Source organism: Ranitomeya variabilis, chromosome 2 (assembly GCF_051348905.1).
Source record: "Ranitomeya variabilis isolate aRanVar5 chromosome 2, aRanVar5.hap1, whole genome shotgun sequence".
Taxonomy (NCBI): Eukaryota; Metazoa; Chordata; class Amphibia; order Anura; family Dendrobatidae; genus Ranitomeya; species Ranitomeya variabilis.
Window position 1 is genome coordinate 235603062 of NC_135233.1, and position 24305 is coordinate 235627366.

Genomic DNA, 24305 nt, shown 5'->3' on the forward strand with positions numbered 1-24305 from the left:
GGAGGATAAATTTCATACCCTCCAAAATAAAATCTCTTTGTGTGGGGTTATATAGCTGGGATTTAGTCAAAAAATACTCTACAGATTCACACCCTTTTGTTTGATCGATCACAGTATAGAGGGACTTAATATCCAAAGTGCCAAGTATATATTTATCAGTCCACTCAATACTCTCTAAGGCCCTGATAGTATCTTGAGTATCTTTAAGGAAGGCTGGAAGAGATGGGACACACTTTTGTAACTGTATGTCCACATATTCTGACAAATTAGCCGTTAGGCAATTAATACCCGATATAATAGGCCTTCCTGGAGGGCACTTGGAATCCTTATGGATCTTCGGGATATGGTAGAATATAGCTAAACTCTGTACTTTATTGTAAATAAAATCATACTCTTTCTTAGTCAGAATACCCGCTACCTTCCCTTTAGTGGCTAGAATATTGAGCTTTTTCACAAAACGGGGGGTGGGGTCACCCAATAATTTCTTATATGTGACCTCATCATATAATCTCATCTTATATAGATATAAGGAAAATGAAAAAAGGAAATCCTAGATATAGGCGGAAAAATCTCACTAGAGGAGAAAGGAATGCTCTTGTTGAGCTCCAGGAGAATAATGATATAGTGGTCCGCAATGCGGACAAAGGGGGAAGTATTGTGGTTATGGACAGAAGTAAATATCACGAGGAGTCCTTAAAACTTTTGAGTGATGAGGTCACATATAAGAAATTATTGGGTGACCCAACCCCCCGTTTTGTGAAAAAGCTCAATATTCTAGCCACTAAAGGGAAGGTAGCGGGTATTCTGACTAAGAAAGAGTATGATTTTATTTACAATAAAGTACCGAGTTTAGCTATATTCTACCATATCCCGAAGATCCATAAGGATTCCAAGTGCCCTCCAGGAAGGCCTATTATATCGGGTATTAATTGCCTAACGGCTAATTTGTCAGAATATGTGGACATACAGTTACAAAAGTGTGTCCCATCTCTTCCAGCCTTCCTTAAAGATACTCAAGATACTATCAGGGCCTTAGAGAGTATTGAGTGGACTGATAAATATATACTTGGCACTTTGGATATTAAGTCCCTCTATACTGTGATCGATCAAACAAAAGGGTGTGAATCTGTAGAGTATTTTTTGACTAAATCCCAGCTATATAACCCCACACAAAGAGATTTTATTTTGGAGGGTATGAAATTTATCCTCCAACATAATTATTTTGTATATAATAATCAATTTTATATACAAATGTGGGGAACGGCAATGGGGACAAAATTTGCTCCAAGTTATGCCAACCTGTATGTTGGCAAGTGGGAGGAGTCGTTTATCTTTCAGGATGGGATGTTACGTAAAGGTCTGATTATGTGGCGTCGCTATATAGACGACGTCCTTTTCATTTGGGAAGGGTCCCATCAATTGCTGGAAGAATTTGTGGGGGGTTTAAATGGAAACACGTACGGTTTAGAATTTTCAGGTACATTTAGCAAAATGGAGGTTAATTTTTTGGATTTAAATATCTTTATTGAAAATAATGCCATATATACGAAATGTTATCACAAAGAGGTAGACTGCAACAGCTACATTCAGATGGACAGCTGTCATCTTCCCGCTTGGCTTCGTAACATTCCAAAAAGCCAGTTCATACGAATCAGGCGGAATTGTACGAAAGATGACGATTTTGATGTTGAATCCGATATTTTACAGAAACAGTTTTTAGAAAAAGGGTATAACCTCCCCTCCCTCGAACAGGCAAGCCAGGAGGCCAAATCCATCTCAAGATCTAATTTGATCTATACAAATAGAGAAAATAAAGAAACAAGGTCCTTGGCACAAGAAATTGGGAGAATCCCACTGGTCACACAATATCATGCAGACCATGGGAGATTCTCAAAAATTATTAATAAATATTGGCCAGTTTTGCAAAAAGATAAAGTGGTGGGGGAACTTTTATCCACAAAACCTAGGTTTGTTTACCGAAAGGTGAAGAATATTGGAAATATTGTAGCACCTACCATGAAAATGGGGTTTAGTATGTGCAAAGCTATAAAGAAAAATAATCTAAACCCCATCGGAGGCAACTTTACATATTGTGGGAGGTGCCCATGCTGTTTGCGTATAAAAAGCCCAAGGATACAACAGGAATCATTTTGGAATATGGACAAAACGAGGGAGTTTTATGTTAAAGAAAAGATCTCATGCCATACTACAGGTGTCATATATATAATAAGATGTCCTTGTGAAAAAATGTACGTGGGTCGTACAAAAAGACGACTCAGGGATAGGATTAAGGAACACCTGGACAACATCCAGAAGGGATGTGTAGGACACCCTCTATCGCGTCATTTCGCTGAAAAACATGGACGTTCAATTGCAGGTTTTTCATTTTGTGGTATACAAACGGTACCAAAAAATCCAAGGGGAGGGGACTATATTAAAAGCATGTCCCGTATTGAGTCCAAATGGATTTTTACATTGGATACCCTAGTCCCCAAAGGACTCAATCACGAAATAGAATTGTACGCCCTCTAGAATTTTATGATGTTTCATTTGAAAAATTAGGGCATTTTTCCCCCCTTTTTTATGAATATTTTAACATTTTATACATGCATATTTGTACACTAGCATATTTTAATATAATTTGAATATAATTCATATAGAGCTTAGCGCTAAAAATTTTTAAGTTTTTATGGATGCATGGTGGCACATTTATATATGGATGAACATTTTTGTGCTGGATATATGCATGTATATGTATATATATTCATATGTATATGTATATATTTTATTATCACATAATTTTATGAAATAATTAAATAAAGTTTGTTTTTATTAGGTGGAGATATATATTTTTATGAGGTGGAGGGTGTTTTTGTAGTAAATATTTCTATTTTTAAAAGTTTCATATATTTATTGTGATCGCAATTCATAGCTTAATGGTTTTCTGAGAGTGGCAGCCGGGCTGATTGTAATTAGTTTGATCAGGCCGAGCTGATTAGTGCAAATACATTGGTTTACCAGCAAGATTGCAGGATTGTGGTGTGTATATAGGGGAACAGCGGCAGTGCGGGCGCCATACCTTGAGGAAGAGGGACGGTTCCCTCGAAACGCGTCGGGATTGGCCCTTGCACACGTCCGTCAGTTACGGACAGGTGACGTCACCAACACACCACGCCCCCCGCTAACCCCGCTACGCTACAGCGGCGCCATCGGCCGTGGTTACCGCTGACACACAGCGGCGGGCATTTTCTGGGGACTGCAATTACGGGGAGGACGCTCCCATTTGCTAAGCACCACTGAATAGTGGAGAAGAGTTTGCTGTCACATGTGGACATTTTTCTACATAGGACTACACTGCAAAATTGTAAGTGCCTTCAGCGCGGCAACCTCTCTCTTGTTTACATATGTCCATATTCATTTCAAAAAGTTATAAATTTTATTGTATCATGGTACACAGAACATTAATATGTACAAATTGAAATCAGACAAACCAAAAGGTAACAAACTAATTCAGCAGGGGAAACTAGGATAGCACAGACCAAAAAAGGTGTGAGTCCACTCATGATGCTGTAACCAATTAACAATAAAGTGCATAGTGCATATTTGGGCAGATAAAACTCGGGATAGATTAGTCCGTATGAAAAGATCACTTGGCCCTATACAGATGCTCAAAAAACTGGAGTGTACCAATCCCCTTGGGGGCTATGGTGTGGATCGTCTCTGATGCCATGTAATGGGTAAGAACTCAGGGTGGGAATGATTGGTACACTCCAGTTTTTTGAGCCTCTGTATAGGGCCAAGTGATCTTTTCATACGGACTAATCTATCCCGAGTTTTATCTGCCCAAATATGCACTATGCACTTTATTGTAAATTGGTTACGGCATCATGAGTGGACTCACACCTTTTTTGGTCTGTGCTATCCTAGTTTCCCCTGCTGAATTAGTTTGTTACCTTTTGGTTTGTCTGATTTCAATTTGTACATATTAATGTTCTGTGTACCATGATACAATAAAATGTATAACTTTTTGAAATGAATATGGACATATACTCCAGTGTCTTTTTGTGATATGCATTTGCCATAAACCTGAGGATCAGGTGACTGCAAAGGTGAACTCTAGTGGATCGAGGCATCCTCATTGTACATCCTTTCTGGTGAGGTCCAGTGTTGAGGGTCCAGAGGCCCCTCATTGAAAGGGGGGTTACTGTCACAATCCATTTTTGGACTCGTGGCAGCTCTGGTTCCACTCTGTTTTAAATGTAGCTTTTTTCCTTTCAGGACCAGCGGAGGTTAATGTCAGTTTTTCCCTCGCTGGCAAACTGCTGCAGTTGCAGAGTTGCTGGGTCAGCTGATGTGGGTGGTGACCAATCCCACCATCCTTTAAATGGTCACCTGATGCATCAGCTGATTGTTGGTGATAGAGTTTCTCTATGGAGATCATCCTTGCAATGGCAGCTCTCTGGTATCTGCTGTTTCTGAAGTTTGGAGTACGGCTTCTGTGTCATCTGCGGTGTGGAGCTTGGCAGCGGAGTCTGGAAGCTAAGTGTGGTGTTTTCGTCTTGTCCCTTTCGTGTTTGTCACTGTCCCCTGTGTGATGCTATCTGCAGTGCTGAGGCTAGCGCCCCTTGCCAGCCAATGCACTAGCCAGGGCAGTGCTAGGTGAAAGCGATAGACGAGGTTCCTGATGGCGGTGGGGGGAGGGGGGGAAGGACCCACTTAGGGTGTTAGGGGAGTACAGGGACAGGCTCAGGTTTGAGCGAAGGTGGTGATGATCCCTCATATCCCTATCGGTAGGGCCTTTCTTTCCCCATTTCCATTCTGTTGTGTGTGTGTGTTGCGTCGTCCGCTGATTGCCCCCCCTTTGGGTCGTATCACATTGTGACAGCTTATATATTGTTATATATCAAGCATTATCACATATTTTCTGATATATTATGTACTATTATCTTATATCTTAAAATTCTTGTCTATTATTATCTGATGTCATCATATACCAGACATATTATCCCTTATATTATTATATGCCAATCATAAGATCTCATACATTGTTTGATCCTGGTTCATTTCATATATATGACCTTACACTTTCTTATATACCGGTTATATAATTCCATATATTTTTACACCAGTGATCGCCCCCGTATATTTTTACACTAGTGTTCATCAACATGTATTACTACACCAGTAATCTCAGCTGTGTATTATTATACATCAGTGATCGCCCCCGTATATTTTTACACCATTGTTCACCCCCGTGTATTATTACACACCAGTGATCACACCCAATATATTATTTCACATCAGTGATTTCCCCGTATATTACACCAGTGATCTCCCTTTTATATTATTACACATCAGTGATCGCCTCCATATATTATTACACACCAGTGTTCACCCCCGTAAATTATTACACCAGTGAAAGCCAGCCTTTATTATTACACATCCGTGATCACCCCGTATATTACACCATTGATCTCCCTTTTATATTACACATCAGTGATCGCCTCCGTATATTATTACACACCAGTGTTCACCCCCGTAAATTATTACACCAGTGAAAGCCAGAGTATATTATTACACATCAGTGATCACCCCGTATATTACACCATTGATCTCCCTTTTATATTATTACACATCAGTGATCGCCTCCGTATATTATTATACACCAGTGTTCACCCCCGTAAATTATTACACCAGTGAAAGCCAGCCTTTATTATTACACATCCGTGATCACCCCGTATATTACACCATTGATCTCCCTTTTATATTACACATCAGTGATCGCCTCTGTATATTATTACACACCAGTGTTCGCCCCCGTAAATTATTACACCAGTGAAAACCAGCGTATATTAATATTGTTACACATCAGTGATCGCCCCCGTAAATTATTACATTAGTGAAAGCCAGCATATATTATTACACATCAGTGATCACCCCTTATATTATTACAGCAATGATCGCCCACATATATTACACATCAGTGATCGCCTCCTTATATTATTACACCAGTGATTGCCCCAGTATATTTTTACACCAGTGATCACCTCTGTATATCATAACACTAATGATTGCCCACGTATATTATTACACATCAATTATCGCCACATATATTATTACACCAGTGATCACCCCTGTATATTATTACACCAGTGATCGCCTTGATGTATTATTACACATTAGTGATCTCCCAGTATATTTTTACACCAGTGATCACCTCCATATATCATAACACTAGTGATTGCCCACGTATATTATTACACATCAATTATCGCCACATATATTATTACACCAGTGATCACCCCTGTATATTATTACACCAGTGATCGCCTTGATGTATCATTACGCATTAGTGATCTCCCAGTATATTATTATACCAGTAATCACCCCGTATATATATTATTACACATCAGTTATCTCCTCCAGTGTATTATTACACTAGTGATCTGCCTGTGTATTATTTACACCAGTATTTGCCCCTGTGTCAGGGATCGCCCCCGTATATTATTACACATCAGTGATCGCCCCCGTATATTTTTACATCAGTGAACGCCACATATATTAAATATCAGTTATTGCCCCATATATTACACCAGTGATTGCCCCCTTATATTATTACATGTCAGTGATCGCCCCTGTATATTTTTACATCAGTGATCTCCTCCCGTGTATTATTGCACCAGTGATCACCTTGGTATATTATTACACATCAGTGATCTCCCCCGTATAGTATTACACCAGTGATTGCCCCCATATATTATTCCACATCAGTGATCTCCTCCAGTCATTTATTACACACTAGCGATCCCCCTGTATATTATTACACCAGTGATCTCCCCCCGTGTATTATTACACATCAGGGATCGCCCTCTATATTATTACACCAGTGATATCCCCTGTGTACTATTACACATCAGTGATCGACTCATATATTATTACACAGCAGTGATCGCCTCCTTATAATAATTAACTGTGTAATATTACACCACTTATCTTCCCTGTGTAATATTACACCAGTGAGCTCCTCCGTGTATTATTACACCAGTGATCACCCCATATATTATTGCACGAGTGATCTGCCCTGTATATTATTACACACCAGTGATCTGCCCCGTATATTACACCAGTGATCACCCCATATATTATTACATGCCATGTTTTACCATATAGACGGTTCTTTCCTGTACAGAGGCCTCTGTGTACCCTGCCGTGTTTTACTATATAGATGGTTCTTTCCTGTACAGAGACCTCTGTGTACCCTGCCGTGTTTTACCATATAGACGGTTCTTTCCTGTACAAAGGCCTCTGTGTACCCTGCGGTAATTTTTTTTCTTTTACAATGGGTCCCTATGGTGGCGGAGGCCTCTGCATCCATCCTGACAGTGGGCACAGTGGGGCTTGTACCTCCTGACAGTGGGCACAGTGGGGCATGTACCTCCTGACAGTGGGCAATAGCGCAGAGTTTACAGAGCCTAATCCTGTCCTGTGTGATACCCTCTGATGAACACAGACCCCATTAATACAGGCGGAGACATCACAGGAGACATTGTTTATTGAAATAAGACTAGGATTAGTCCTAACAACCTGGGATGGTCCCTGACGCTCAGGACTGGGGGCGTCTGCCCGCCCTATACATCATGTACACAGGGCTCACACATCATTATATCACCCTCTACAAAATCCTTTTATAAAATTCTGTTCAAAAAATACAAATGCAGAGAATATTGTACAAAGTCTTGTCTCCTGCCGGCTCTGGGGGACGAGGTAGTGGGGAGTGAGGAGAACATGTCTATATGGGGAGAGGTCATGGGTGAAGCCGGCTCCAAAAAATTGTGAATGAACAAGAAGCACAATGGACTTGGCTCATCCTTGTAGGGTCGGGGGTGGGGAAGCTGTAGGAGAGTTCTAGCTGAGAGCAGATGAGACCCCCGGTAACATGTGAGGTCTATACGTGATGTGCGGCGGTGAGCGAGGAATCCTCGGGGGCGCAATCAGGTGATGAGGAGGGGGCGAGCAGGGCATTAAGTGTCCCATAGAAGGAATCTGGCCGGGTAGAAGGATGGGTCCAAACTGATACATGGCTTGATCCTCCGGCATGTTCTTCAGAGGGTCGTAGAGACCATCGGGGGTCTGCTGCTTCTTCTTCTTGGACTTGCTGCTCACTTTCCGGTTACGTGTTTGGATCCCCTCCTTCTTCATGGTTAAGGGGCGGTTTACCTGGGAAATTAGGAAATAATTAGTAGTTGTAGGACTAGATGCAGCTGTGACGTAAAAGTGGGATAGGCATAGGGTACCAAAGTCAAATGCCCATGCAGAGCGAGGCAGTCAACAGGAGGTTGTCCTCTGCGTAGAGCTTTGTCATCTCGGTCGCTGCCCAAGTAGAAAGAAGTGAGCCTTGTTATCTCTAGTTGCTGCCTATGCAGAACTCAGCAGCCAATGACCAACTCCTATACAATGCTGCATGTTCTGCATAAGCAGCGAGCAATGGAAGAAACTGAGCAGCTAATGAATGCAGACGGTATGATCACGTGCATTAACAACAGTAAGAGCTGCTGTTACATTATTACACTTCTTCTAACTCTAAGTAGGGCAGGGGCCAAGATCAGAGTCAGGGTAAAAAATGAATTACATGGAACAAAAAATTCTAATTAGAGAAATAGCTGAACAAAATAATAATAATAATAATAATAATAATAATATTAGTATTTATTCATTGTTATATGTCTAATTTCAGCAAAAACAGGAACAGTGGATTCCAAATGCGCTGCCGAGTCCAAGATCGAAGACAATATGGTTAATTAAAAGTGGATTCTTGTCACACACCACCTCTCAAGGTGAGCATATCACCCCTATCCTTCTAGCCCTCATACTGGGGTAAGACCATATCGTGCTTTGCACGTTTCTTTTAATTGCAGCAAAAAACAGAAAACAAAAGTTTAAAAAGCAGAATATAATGACATCAGAATTTTCTTTAAAAATACAATAAATGCACGTGCGGAGGTTACAGGGGTCAATAATGGATGGAGAAAGAAATAAAGAGGCGTCCTGTCCTGCCCTGTCTTTGTCCTCGGAATGGCAAGTGTTTACCGGCTTGGTGACAACCCCTTGGGAGGTCTGGCGGTGGCCGCACTGGTTGCCCCCCAGCCTTAGAGTATGTACATCTGGCTCTTACATTGTGGAGCTTGTAGTACAATCCGCAGGCGTTGCACACGGGGTCCCCGTTTGTGTTCCTCCTCCATAGCGTGGTGGTGCTCGTATGACAGTTGCTACATTGGGTCCCGGCCCTCTTGCTGACGATCTGTCAAGTAAAGATAAGATGAAGATGGCTGGAGAAACTTTTGGGATATTTTGCAAGTATTACTGAGAATAATTGTTCTTCACCACAAATTTCATCACTGCTCCAACAGACAACAGAGTCTTGAGAAAAACCACAGATGACTGACATCCAGGTGACGTTTAAGCCCTTGAGGGACCGTACTAACAATGAACCCTAGGACCCATCATGCCTCGATCTTCCCCTCCTTGCATCATACCACCATGTTCCTTACCAGGCGTTTCTTTGGTCGGATCAGAGGACGATTCTGCCCGTTCATCTTGTGGTAGAGGCCACAGGCATTACACAGATAGTGGCCGCTGATATCTCGCCTCCACAGCGGGGTCACCGTGGCCCCACAGTTCACACATTCACGATCCTCTGGGGGATATATGGGGAACAAGGCATAAGATATGAAATTCTAGACCTCAGCAAAACCCAACACCAATCTAATTATTCAGTGTTTGCACCCCAACACCGAAGGCTGAGAACTAAGATACCTGATGGCTGGAAGAGACTGTTACTGAAGTCCTGCGGTGAGCCGAGATATCCCATCTGGGCCATCACCTGGCTGTTCGGACTACGTGAGTCCAATGACACGAGGTCACCGGTCAATGGGCTCATCCTTTCTGTCTTTAAGGTCTCTAAAAATTTAGGACTCCCATCACATTCAGCTGATGGTGCAGGACCCAGAAGCAGTGGGACAGGAGAATATAGCGGGGGAGAGGTAAGGGGTCCTAAAGGTGAAGCACCCGATGTGAACAGAGGTACTGTACTGCAGGGTCTTCCATAGGTGGTCAGACTTTGTGGAAATCCAGGACTACTGTCTGCCCAGTGAGGAGAAAAGGTATGGAGAACTGCAAAATAGAAGCAATCGTAAGTGTAAATGCAGAATTATTGTTCCACATTTGTACTGCATTTTTCATATTTGATAGTCTCCTGTTTCATAATACTGCCCTCTATCTACTAGAATATAACTATTATAATACTGTCCCCTATGTACGAGAATATAACTACTATAATGCCCCCTATGTAAAAGAATATAACTACTATAATACTACCCCCTATGTACAAAAATATACCTACTATAATACTGTCCCATATACAAGAATATAACTACTATAATACTGCCTCCTATGTACAAGAATATAACTACTATAATGCTGCTCCCTATGTACAAGAATATAACTACTATAACACTGCCCCTATGTACAAGAATATAATTACTATAATACTGCTCCTATGTACTAGAATATAACTACTATAATACTGTCCCCTATGTACAAGAATGTAACTACTGTAATACTGCTCCTATGTACTAGGATATAACTACTATAATACTGTCCCCTATGTACAAGAATATAACTACTATAATGCCCCCTATGTACAATAATATAACTACTATAATACTGCCCCTATCTGCAAGAATATGACTACTGTAATACTGTTCCTATGTACTAGAATATAACTACTATAATACTGCCCCCTATGTACAAGAATATACCTATTATAATACTGTCTCCTATGTACAAGTATATAACTACTATAATACTGCCCCTATCTGCAAGAATATAACTACTGTAATACTGCTCCTATATACTAGAGTATAACTACTATAATACTGTCCCCTATGTACAAGAATTTAACTACTATAATACTGCCCCCTATGTACAAGAATATACCTACTGTAATACTTCCCCCTATGTACAAGAATATAACTACTATAATACTGCTCCTATGTACAAGAATATGCCTACTATAATACTGCCTCCTATGTACAAGAATATAACTACTATAATACTGCCCCATCTGCAAGAATATAACTACTGTAATACTGCTCCTATGTACAAGAATATAACTACTATAATACTGCCCTCTATCTGCAAGAATATAACAACTATAATACTGTCCCCTATGTACAAGAATATAACTAATATAATGCCCTCTATGTACAAGAAAATAACTACTATAATACTGCCTCCTATGTACAAGACCATAACTACTATAATACTGCCCCTATGTACAAGACTATAACTACTATAATACTGCCCCTATCTGCATGCAAGAATATAACTACTGTAATACTGCTCCTATGTACTAGAATATAACTACTGTAATACTGCTCACTATGTACAAGAATATAACTACTATAATACTACCCCCTATTTACAAGAATAGAACTATTATAATACTGCTCCTATGTTCAAGAATATAACTACTATAATACTGCCCCTATGTACAAGAATATAACTACTATAATACTGCCCCACGTACAAGAATATAACTACTATAATACTGCCCCTATGTACAAGACTATAACTACTATAACACTGCCCCTATGTACAAGACTATAACTACTGTAATACTGCTCACTATGTACAAGAATATAACTACTATAATAATGCCCCCTATGTACAAGAATAGAACTATTTTAATGCTGCTCCCTATGTACAAGAATATAACTACTATAATACTGCCCCCTATGTACAAGAATATAACTAATATAATACTGCTCTTATGTACAAGAATATAACTACTATAATACCGCTCCCTATGTACAAGATTATAACTACTATAATACTGCCCCCTATGTACAAGAATATAACTAATATAATACTGCTCTTATGTACAAGAATATAACTGCCATAATACTGCTCCTATGCATAAGAATATAACTACTATAATACTGCTCCTATGTATAAGAATATAACTACTATAATACTGCTCCTATGTACAAGAATGTAACTACTATAATACTGCCCCTATGTACAAGAATATAACTACTACAATACTGCCTCTATGTACAAGAATATAACTACTATAATACTGCTCCCTATGTACAAGAATATAACTACCATAATACTGCCCCCTATGTACAAGAATATAACTACTATAATACTGCTCCTTATGTACAATAATATAACTACTATAATACCACACCCATATGTACAAGAATTTAACTACTGTAATACTGGTTCTATGTAAAAGAATATAACTACTATAATACTGCCTTCTATGTACAATAATATACCTAATATAAAACTAACATAGTAACATAGTAACATAGTTAGTAAGGCCGAAAAAAGACATTTGTCCATCCAGTTCAGCCTATATTCCTATATTCCATCATAATAAATCCCCAGATCTACATCCTTCTACAGAACCTAATAATTGTATGATACAATATTGTTCTGCTCCAGGAAGACATCCAGGCCTCTCTTGAACCCCTCGACTGAGTTCGCCATCACCACCTCCTCAGGCAAGCAATTCCAGATTCTCACTGACCTAACAGTAAAGAATCCTCTTCTATGTACTGCTCCTATGTACAAGAATATAACTACTATAATACTGCCCCCTATGTACAAGAATATACCTACTATAATACTGCCTCCTATGTACAAGAATACAACTACTATAATACTGTCTCCTATGTACAAGAATATACCTACTATAATACTGTGTCCTATGTACAAGAATACAACTACTATAATACTGTCTCCTATGTACAAGAATATACCTACTATAATACTGTGTCCTATGTACAAGAATACAACTACTAGAATACTGTCTCCTATGTACAAGAATATACCTACTGTAATACTGCCCCCTATGTACAAGAATATGCCTACTATAATACTGCCCCATCTTCAAGAATATAACTACTGTAATACTGCTCCTATGTACTAGAATATAACTACTATAATACTGCCCTCTATCTGCAAGAATATAACAACTATAATACTGTCCCCTATGTACAAGAATATAACTACTATAATGCCCTCCATGTACAAGAAAATAACTGCTATAATACTGCCTCCTATGTACAAGACTATAACTACTATAATACTGCCCCTATGTACAAGACTATAACTACTATAATACTGCCCCTATCTGCAAGAATATAACTACTGTAATACTGCTCCTATGTACTAGAATATAACTACTGTAATACTGCTCACTATGTACAAGAATATAACTACTATAATACTACCCCATATTTACAAGAATAGAACTATTATAATACTGCTCCTATGTTCAAGAATATAACTACTATAATACTGCCCTTATGTACAAGAATATAACTACTATAATACTGCCCCACGTACAAGAATATAACTACTATAATACTGCCCCTATGTACAAGACTATAACTACTATAATACTGCCCCTATCTGCAAGACTACAACTACTGTAATACTGCTCCTATGTACTAGAATATAACTACTATAACACTGCCCCTATGTACAAGACTATAACTACTGTAATACTGCTCACTATGTACAAGAATATAACTACTATAATAATGCCCCCTATGTACAAGAATAGAACTATTTTAATGCTGCTCCTATGTTCAAGAATATAACTACTATAATACTGCCTCTATGTACAAGAATATAACTACTATAATACTGCCCCATGTACAAGAATAGAACTACTATAATACTGCCCCATGTACAAGAATATAAATACTGTAATACTGCTCACTATGTACAAGAATATAACTACTATAATACTGCTGCTACGTTCAAGAATACAGTATAACTACTATAATACTGCCCCTATGTACAAAAATAGAACTATTATAATACTGCTCCTATGTACAAGAATATAACTACTATAATACTGCTCCCTATGTACAAGAATATAACTACTATAATACTGATCCCTATATACAAGAATATAACTACTATAATACTGCCTCTATGTACAAGAATATGACTACTATAATACTGCTCCCTATGTACAAGAATATAACTACTATAATACTGCTCCCTATATACAAGAATATAACTACTATAATACTGCCTCTATGTACAAGAATATAACTACTATAATACTGCTCCCTATGTACAAGAATATACCTACTATAATACTGCCCCCTATGTACAAGAATATAACTACTATAATACTGCTCCCTATGTACAATAATATAACTACTATAATACCACACCCATATGTACAAGAATTTAACTACTGTAATACTGGTTCTATGTAAAAGAATATAACTACTATAATACTGCCCCCTATGTACAAGAATATACCTAATATAATACTGCTCCTATGTACAAGAATATAACTACTATAATACTGCCCCCTATGTACAAGAATATACCTACTATAATACTGTCTCCTATGTACAAGAATACAACTACTATAATACTGTCTCCTATGTACAAGAATATACCTACTATAATACTGCTCCCTATGTACAAGAATATACCTACTATAATACTGCCCCTATGTACAAGAATATAACTACTATAATACTGCTCCCTATGTACAATAATATAACTACTATAATACTGCCCCCTATGTACAAGAATATAACTACTATAATACTGCTCCCTATGTACAATAATATAACTACTATAATACCACACCCATATGTACAAGAATTTAACTACTGTAATACTGGTTCTATGTAAAAGAATATAACTACTATAATACTGCTTCTATGTACAAGAATATACCTAATATAATACTGCTCCTATGTACAAGAATATAACTACTATAATACTGCCCCCTATGTACAAGAATATACCTACTATAATACTGTCTCCTATGTACAAGAATACAACTACTATAATACTGTCTCCTATGTACAAGAATATACCTACTATAATACTGCCTCCTATGTACAAGAATACAACTACTAGAATACTGTCTCCTATGTACAAGAATATAACTACTATAATACTGCCCCCTATGTACAAGCATAGAACTATTATAATACTGCCCCCCTATGTACATGAATATACCTACTACAATACTGCTCCCTATGTACAAGAATAGAACTACTATAATACTGCCCCTATGTACAAGAATAGAACTACTATAATACTGCCCCTACGTACAAGACTATAACTACTATAATACTGCTCCCTATGTACAAGAATAAAACTACTACAATACTGCCCTCTATGTACAAAAGTATAACTACTATAATAATGCCCCCTATGTACAAGAATATAACTACTATAATACTGCTCCCTATGTACAAGAATATAACTACTATAATACTGCTCCCTATATACAAGAATATAACTACTATAATACTGCCTCTATGTACAAGAATATAACTACTATCATAATGCCCCCTATGTACAGGAATAGAAATATTTTAATGCTGCTCCTATGTTCAAGAATATAACTACTATAATACTGCCTCTATGTACAAGAATATAACTACTATAATACTGCCCCATGTACAATAATAGAACTACTATAATACTGCCCCATGTACAAGAATATAACTACTGTAATACTGCTCACTATGTACAAGAATATAACTACTATAATACTGCTGCTATATTCAAGAATACAGTATAACTACTATAATACTGCCCCTATGTAGAAAAATAGAACTATTATAATACTGCTCCTATGTACAAGAATATAACTACTATAATACTGCCCCTTATGTACAAGAATATAACTACTATAATACTGCTCTTATGTACAAGAATATAACTACTATAATACTGCCCCTATGTACAAGACTATAACTACTATAATACTGCCCCTATGTACAATAATATAACTACTATAATACCACACCCATATGTACAAGAATTTAACTACTGTAATACTGGTTCTATGTAAAAGAATATAACTACTATAATACTGCCCCCTATGTACAAGAATATACCTAATATAATACTGCTCCTATGTACAAGAATAGAACTACTATAATACTGCCCCCTATGTACAAGAATATACCTACTATAATACTGTCTCCTATGTACAAGAATACAACTACTATAATACTGTCTCCTATGTACAAGAATATACCTACTATAATACTGCTCCCTATGTACAAGAATATACCTACTATAATACTGCCCCTATGTACAAGAATATAACTACTATAATACTGCTCCCTATGTACAATAATATAACTACTATAATACTGCCCCCTATGTACAATAATATAACTACTATAATACCACACCCATATGTACAAGAATTTAACTACTGTAATACTGGTTCTATGTAAAAGAATATAACTACTATAATACTGCTTCTATGTACAAGAATATACCTAATATAATACTGCTCCTATGTACAAGAATATAACTACTATAATACTGCCCCCTATGTACAAGAATATACCTACTATAATACTGTCTCCTATGTACAAGAATACAACTACTATAATACTGTCTCCTATGTACAAGAATATACCTACTATAATACTGCCTCCTATGTACAAGAATACAACTACTAGAATACTGTCTCCTATGTACAAGAATATAACTACTATAATACTGCCCCCTATGTACAAGCATAGAACTATTATAATACTGCCCCCCTATGTGTTGTGAAATTGGATTTTGGGCTCCCCCGGTGGCCACTGGTGGAATTGAACTGGTGTGCATCATCCTCTCTGTTCACCTGTTTCCATCAGGATGTGGGAGTCGCTATTTAGCCTTGCTCCTCTGTCACTTCCATGCCGGTCAACATTGTAATCAGAAGCCTTTCTGTGCATGTTCCTGCTGCTAGACAACTCCCAGCTAAGTTGGACTTAGTCCTTGTTTGTTTTTGCATTTTGTTCCAGTTCACAGCTGTAGTTTCGTTTCTGTGTCTGGAAAGCTCTTGTGATCTGAAATTGCCACTCTGATGTTATGAGTTAATACTAGAGTCTTAAAGTAATTTCAGGATGGTATTTTGATAGGGTTTTCAGCTGACCATGAAAGTGCCCTTTCTGTCTTCCTGCTATCTAGTAAGCGGACCTCAATTTTGCTAAACCTATTTTCATACTACGTTTGTCATTTCATCTAAAATCACCGCCAATATTTGTGGGGGCCTCTGTCTGCCTTTCGGGGAAATTTCTCTAGAGGTGAGCCAGGACTATATTTTCCTCTGCCAGGATTAGTTAGTCCTCCGGCCGGCGCTGGGCGTCTAGGGATAAAACGCAGGCTACGCTACCCGGCTACTGTTAGTTGTGCGGCAGGTTTAGTTCATGGTCAGTTTAGTTTCCATCCTTCCAAGAGCTAGTTCGTATGTTTGCTGGGCTATGTTCTCTTGCCATTGAGAACCATAACAGTTTGACCGGACCAAAAGGGTTAAATTAATTGACAGAGAAAGGAGAGAAAAGAGAAGTCTGCTGAAGATTTTATTTTTTTTTTTCTCAGTTCTGAGTGTGCTTGTAATTGAATCTCTTGCAAGTCTGCCTATATTGCAGCCTTTCTCTCTCTCTCTCCTTCTAATCCTGGAATGGCTCTGTGTTCACCTGTTTAAAATGGATATTCAGAGTTTAGCTGCAGGTTTGAATAATCTCACCACGAAAGTTCAAAACTTACAAGATTTTGTTGTTCATGTTCCTATATCTGAACCTAGAATTCCTTTGCCTGAATTTTTCTCGGGGAATAGATCTTGCTTTCAAAATTTCAAAAATAATTGCAAGTTGTTTTTGTCCCTGAAATCTCGCTCTGCTGGAGATCCTGCTCAGCAGGTCAGGATTGTGATTTCTCTGCTCCGGGGCGACCCTCAGGATTGGGCTTTTGCATTGGCTCCAGGGGATCCTGCGTTGCTCAATGTGGATGCGTTTTTTCTGGCCTTGGGGTTGCTTTATGAGGAACCTCAGTTAGAACTTCAGGCGGAAAAGGCCTTGATGTCCCTATCTCAGGGGCAAGACGAAGCTGAAATATACTGCCAGAAATTCCGTAAATGGGCTGTGCTTACTCAGTGGAATGAGTGCGCCCTGGCGGCGAATTTCAGAGAGGGTCTCTCTGATGCCATTAAGGATGTTATGGTGGGGTTCCCTGTGCCTGCGGGTCTGAATGAGTCCATGACAATGGCTATCCAGATCGATAGGCGTCTGCGGGAGCGCAAACCTGTGCACCATTTGGCGGTGTCTACTGAGAAGACGCCAGAGAATATGCAATGTGATAGAATTCTGTCCAGAAGTGAACGGCAGAATTTTAGACGAAAAAATGGGTTGTGCTTCTATTGCGGTGATTCAACTCATGTTATATCAGCATGCTCTAAGCGTACTAAGAAGCTTGATAAGTCTGTTTCAATTGGCACTTTACAGTCTAAGTTTATTCTATCTGTGACCCTGATTTGTTCTTTATCATCTATTACCGCGGATGCCTATGTCGACTCTGGCGCCGCTTTGAGTCTTATGGATTGGTCCTTTGCCAAACACTGTGGGTATGATTTGGAGCCTCTTGAAACTCCTATACCCCTGAAGGGGATTGACTCCACCCCATTGGCTAGCAATAAACCACAATACTGGACACAAGTAACTATGCGGATTAATCCGGATCACCAGGAGATTATTCGCTTTCTTGTGCTGTATAACCTACATGATGTGTTGGTGCTTGGATTGCCATGGCTGCAATCTCATAACCCAGTCCTTGACTGGAAAGCTATGTCTGTGTTAAGCTGGGGATGTAAGGGGACGCATGGGGACGTACCTGTGGTTTCCATTTCATCATCTATTCCCTCTGAGATTCCTGAATTCTTGACTGAATATCGTGACGTTTTTGAAGAACCTAAGCTTGGTTCATTACCTCCGCACCGGGAGTGCGATTGTGCCATAGATTTGATTCCGGGTAGTAAATACCCTAAGGGTCGTTTATTTAATCTGTCTGTGCCTGAACATGCTGCTATGCGAGAATATATAAAGGAGTCCTTGGAAAAGGGACATATTCGTCCTTCGTCATCTCCCTTAGGAGCCGGTTTTTTCTTTGTGGCTAAGAAAGATGGCTCTTTGAGGCCGTGCATTGATTATCGGCTTTTGAATAAAATCACGGTTAAATATCAATATCCGTTGCCACTGCTGACTGATTTGTTTGCTCGCATAAAGGGGGCCAAGTGGTTCTCTAAGATAGATCTTCGTGGGGCGTATAATTTGGTGCGAATTAAGCAGGGGGATGAGTGGAAAACCGCATTTAATACGCCCGAGGGCCACTTTGAGTATTTGGTGATGCCTTTTGGTCTTTCAAATGCCCCTTCAGTCTTTCAGTCCTTTATGCATGACATTTTCCGTGATTATTTGGATAAATTTATGATTGTGTATCTGGATGATATTTTGATTTTTTCGGATGACTGGGACTCTCATGTCCAGCAGGTCAGGAGGGTTTTTCAGGTTTTGCGGTCTAATTCCTTGTGTGTGAAGGGTTCTAAGTGCGTTTTTGGGGTTCAAAAGATTTCCTTTTTGGGATTTATTTTTTCCCCCTCTTCCATCGAGATGGATCCTGTCAAGGTTCAGGCTATTTGTGATTGGACGCAACCCTCTTCTCTTAAGAGTCTTCAGAAATTTTTGGGCTTTGCTAACTTTTATCGTCGATTTATTGCTGGTTTTTCTGATGTTGTTAAACCATTGACTGATTTGACTAAGAAGGGTGCTGATGTTGCTGATTGGTCCCCTGCTGCTGTGGAGGCCTTTCGGGAGCTTAAGCGCCGCTTTTCTTCTGCCCCTGTGTTGCGTCAGCCTGATGTTGCTCTTCCTTTTCAGGTTGAGGTCGACGCTTCTGAAATCGGAGCTGGGGCGGTTTTGTCGCAGAGAAGTTCCGATTGCTCCGTGATGAGACCTTGTGCTTTTTTCTCGCGTAAATTTTCGCCCGCCGAGCGGAATTATGATGTTGGGAATCGGGAGCTTTTGGCCATGAAGTGGGCTTTTGAGGAGTGGCGTCATTGGCTTGAGGGGGCTAGACATCAGGTGGTGGTATTGACTGACCACAAAAATCTAATTTATCTTGAGTCCGCCAGATGCCTGAATCCTAGACAGGCGCGCTGGTCGTTGTTTTTCTCTCGGTTTAATTTTGTGGTGTCCTACCTGCCGGGTTCTAAGAATGTTAAGGCGGATGCCCTTTCTAGGAGTTTTGAGCCTGACTCCCCTGGTAATTCTGAACCTACAGGTATCCTTAAGGATGGAGTGATATTGTCTGCCGTTTCTCCAGACCTGCGGCGGGCCTTGCAGGAGTTTCAGGCGGATAGACCTGATCGTTGCCCACCTGGTAGACTGTTTGTTCCTGATGATTGGACCAGTAAAGTCATTTCTGAGGTTCATTCTTCTGCGTTGGCAGGTCATCCTGGAATCTTTGGTATCAGGGATTTGGTGGCAAGGTCCTTCTGGTGGCCTTCCCTGTCTCGAGATGTGCGAGGCTTCGTGCAGTCTTGTGACGTTTGTGCTCGGGCCAAGCCTTGTTGTTCTCGGGCTAGTGGATTGTTGTTGCCCTTGCCTATCCCGAAGAGGCCCTGGACGCACATCTCGATGGATTTTATTTCGGATCTTCCTGTTTCTCAGAAGATGTCTGTCATCTGGGTGGTGTGTGATCGTTTCTCTAAGATGGTCCATTTGGTTCCCCTGCCTAAGTTGCCTTCTTCTTCCGAGTTGGTTCCTCTGATTTTTCAAAATGTGGTCCGTTTGCATGGTATTCCGGAGAATATCGTTTCTGACAGAGGTACCCAATTCGTGTCTAGATTTTGGCGAGCATTCTGTGCTAGGATGGGCATAGATTTGTCTTTCTCGTCTGCTTTCCATCCTCAGACTAATGGCCAGACCGAGCGGACGAATCAGACCTTGGAGACATATTTGAGGTGTTTTGTGTCTGCAGATCAGGATGATTGGGTTGCTTTTTTGCCTTTAGCGGAGTTTGCCCTCAATAATCGGGCCAGTTCTGCCACCTTGGTGTCTCCCTTTTTCTGTAATTCGGGGTTTCATCCTCGATTTTCTTCTGGTCAGGTGGAATCTTCGGATTGTCCTGGAGTGGATGCTGTGGTGGAGAGGTTGCATCAGATTTGGGGGCAGGTAGTGGACAATTTGAAGTTGTCCCAGGAGAAGACTCAGCTTTTTGCCAACCGCCGGCGTCGGGTTGGTCCTCGGCTTTGTGTTGGGGACTTGGTGTGGTTGTCTTCTCGTTTTGTCCCTATGAGGGTTTCTTCCCCCAAGTTTAAGCCTCGGTTCATCGGCCCGTACAAGATATTGGAGATTCTTAACCCTGTGTCCTTCCGTTTGGACCTCCCTGCATCTTTTTCTATTCATAATGTTTTTCATCGGTCATTATTGCGCAGGTATGAGGTACCGGTTGTGCCTTCCATTGAGCCTCCTGCTCCGGTGTTGGTTGAGGGCGAGTTGGAGTACGTTGTGGAAAAAATCTTGGACTCCCGTGTTTCCAGACGGAAACTCCAGTATCTGGTCAAATGGAAGGGATACGGTCAGGAGGATAATTCTTGGGTGACTGCCTCTGATGTTCATGCCCCCGATTTGGTCCGTGCTTTTCATAGGGCTCATCCTGATCGCCCTGGTGGTTCTGGTGAGGGTTCGGTGCCCCCTCCTTGAGGGGGGGGTACTGTTGTGAAATTGGATTTTGGGCTCCCCCGGTGGCCACTGGTGGAATTGAACTGGTGTGCATCATCCTCTCTGTTCACCTGTTTCCATCAGGATGTGGGAGTCGCTATTTAGCCTTGCTCCTCTGTCACTTCCATGCCGGTCAACATTGTAATCAGAAGCCTTTCTGTGCATGTTCCTGCTGCTAGACAACTCCCAGCTAAGTTGGACTTAGTCCTTGTTTGTTTTTGCATTTTGTTCCAGTTCACAGCTGTAGTTTCGTTTCTGTGTCTGGAAAGCTCTTGTGATCTGAAATTGCCACTCTGATGTTATGAGTTAATACTAGAGTCTTAAAGTAATTTCAGGATGGTATTTTGATAGGGTTTTCAGCTGACCATGAAAGTGCCCTTTCTGTCTTCCTGCTATCTAGTAAGCGGACCTCAATTTTGCTAAACCTATTTTCATACTACGTTTGTCATTTCATCTAAAATCACCGCCAATATTTGTGGGGGCCTCTGTCTGCCTTTCGGGGAAATTTCTCTAGAGGTGAGCCAGGACTATATTTTCCTCTGCCAGGATTAGTTAGTCCTCCGGCCGGCGCTGGGCGTCTAGGGATAAAACGCAGGCTACGCTACCCGGCTACTGTTAGTTGTGCGGCAGGTTTAGTTCATGGTCAGTTTAGTTTCCATCCTTCCAAGAGCTAGTTCGTATGTTTGCTGGGCTATGTTCTCTTGCCATTGAGAACCATAACACCTATGTACATGAATATACCTACTACAATACTGCTCCCTATGTACAAGAATAGAACTACTATAATACTGCCCCTATGTACAAAACTATAACTACTATAATACTGCCCCTATGTACAAGAATAGAACTACTATAATACTGCCCCTATGTACAAGACTATAACTACTATAATACTGCTCCCTATGTACAAGAATAAAACTACTACAATACTGCCCTCTATGTACAAGAATATAACTACTATAATACTGCCTCTATGTACAAGAATATAACTACTATCATAATGCCCCCTATGTACAGGAATATAACTATTTTAATGCTGCTCCTATGTTCAAGAATATAACTACTATAATACTGCCTCTATGTACAAGAATATAACTACTATAATACTGCCCCATGTACAATAATAGAACTACTATAATACTGCCCCATGTACAAGAATATAACTACTGTAATACTGCTCACTATGTACAAGAATATAACTACTATAATACTGCTGCTATATTCAAGAATACAGTATAACTACTATAATACTGCCCCTATGTAGAAAAATAGAACTATTATAATACTGCTCCTATGTACAAGAATATAACTACTATAATACTGCTCCCTATGTACAAGAATATAACTACTATAATACTGCTCCCTATATACAAGAATATAACTACTATAATACTGCCTCTATGTACAAGAATATGACTACTATAATACTGCTCCCTATGTACAAGAATATAACTACTATAATACTGCTCCTTATATACAAGAATAAAACTACTATAATACTGCTCCCTATATACAAGAATATAACTACTATAATACTGCCCCTATGTACAAGAATATAACTACTATAATACTGCCCCCTATGTACAAGAATATAACTACTATAATACTGCTCCCTATGTACAATAATATAACTACTATAATACCACACCCATATGTACAAGAATTTAACTACTGTAATACTGGTTCTATGTAAAAGAATATAACTACTATAATACTGCCTTCTATGTACAAGAATATACCTAATATAATACTGCTCCTATGTACAAGAATATAACTACTATAATACTGCCCCCTATGTACAAGAATATACCTACTATAATACTGTCTCCTATGTACAAGAATACAACTACTATAATACTGTCTCCTATGTACAAGAATATACCTACTATAATACTGCCTCCTATGTACAAGAATACAACTACTAGAATACTGTCTCCTATGTACAAGAATATAACTACTATAATACTGCCCCCTATGTAAAAGCATAGAACTATTATAATACTGCCCCCCTATGTACATGAATATACCTACTACAATACTGCTCCCTATGTACAAGAATAGAACTACTATAATACTGCCCCTATGTACAAAACTATAACTACTATAATACTGCCCCTATGTACAAGAATAGAACTACTATAATACTGCCCCTATGTACAAGACTATAACTACTATAATACTGCTCCCTATGTACAAGAATAAAACTACTACAATACTGCCCTCTATGTACAAGAATATAACTACTATAATACTGCCCCCTATGTACAAGAATATAACTACTATAATACTGCTCCCTATGTACAAGAATATACCTACTATAATACTGCCTCCTATGTACAAGAATACAACTACTAGAATACTGTCTCCTATGTACAAGCATAGAACTATTATAATACTGCCCCCCTATGTACATGAATATACCTACTACAATACTGCTCCCTATGTACAAGAATATAACTACTATTATACTGCTCCCTATATACAAGAATATAACTACTATAATACTGCCTCTATGTACAAGAATATAACTACTATAATACTGCTCCCTATGTACAAGAATATAACTACTATAATACTGCTCCCTATGTACAAGAATATAACTACTATAATACTGCTCCCTATATACAAGAATATAAGTACTATAATACTGCCTCTATGTACAAGAATATAACTACTATAACA

At 39.4% G+C, this 24305-nt stretch overlaps 1 protein-coding gene and 1 long non-coding RNA gene across 2 annotated transcripts in view; one reads left to right on the top strand and one right to left on the bottom strand.

Moving 5' to 3' along the window:
* The window catches only part of LOC143805156 (uncharacterized), a 56669-nt gene that overhangs the window by 12715 nt on the left and 19649 nt on the right, over positions 1-24305 (top strand). Inside the window, exon 2 of the long non-coding RNA XR_013221183.1 lies at positions 8735-8834. This is a non-coding gene — a long non-coding RNA (uncharacterized LOC143805156). The remainder of the gene's footprint in view (positions 1-8734; positions 8835-24305) is intronic.
* Positions 7759-24305, bottom strand: part of GATA1 (GATA binding protein 1) — a 35672-nt gene continuing 19125 nt past the window's right edge. Inside the window, exons 3-6 of the mRNA XM_077284095.1 lie at positions 9814-10170; positions 9549-9694; positions 9173-9298; positions 7759-8217 (exon numbers count right to left, since the gene is read on the bottom strand). Of these exons, the coding sequence (XP_077140210.1) occupies positions 7906-8217; positions 9173-9298; positions 9549-9694; positions 9814-10170 (941 nt within the window). The 3' untranslated portion in view covers positions 7759-7905. The remainder of the gene's footprint in view (positions 8218-9172; positions 9299-9548; positions 9695-9813; positions 10171-24305) is intronic.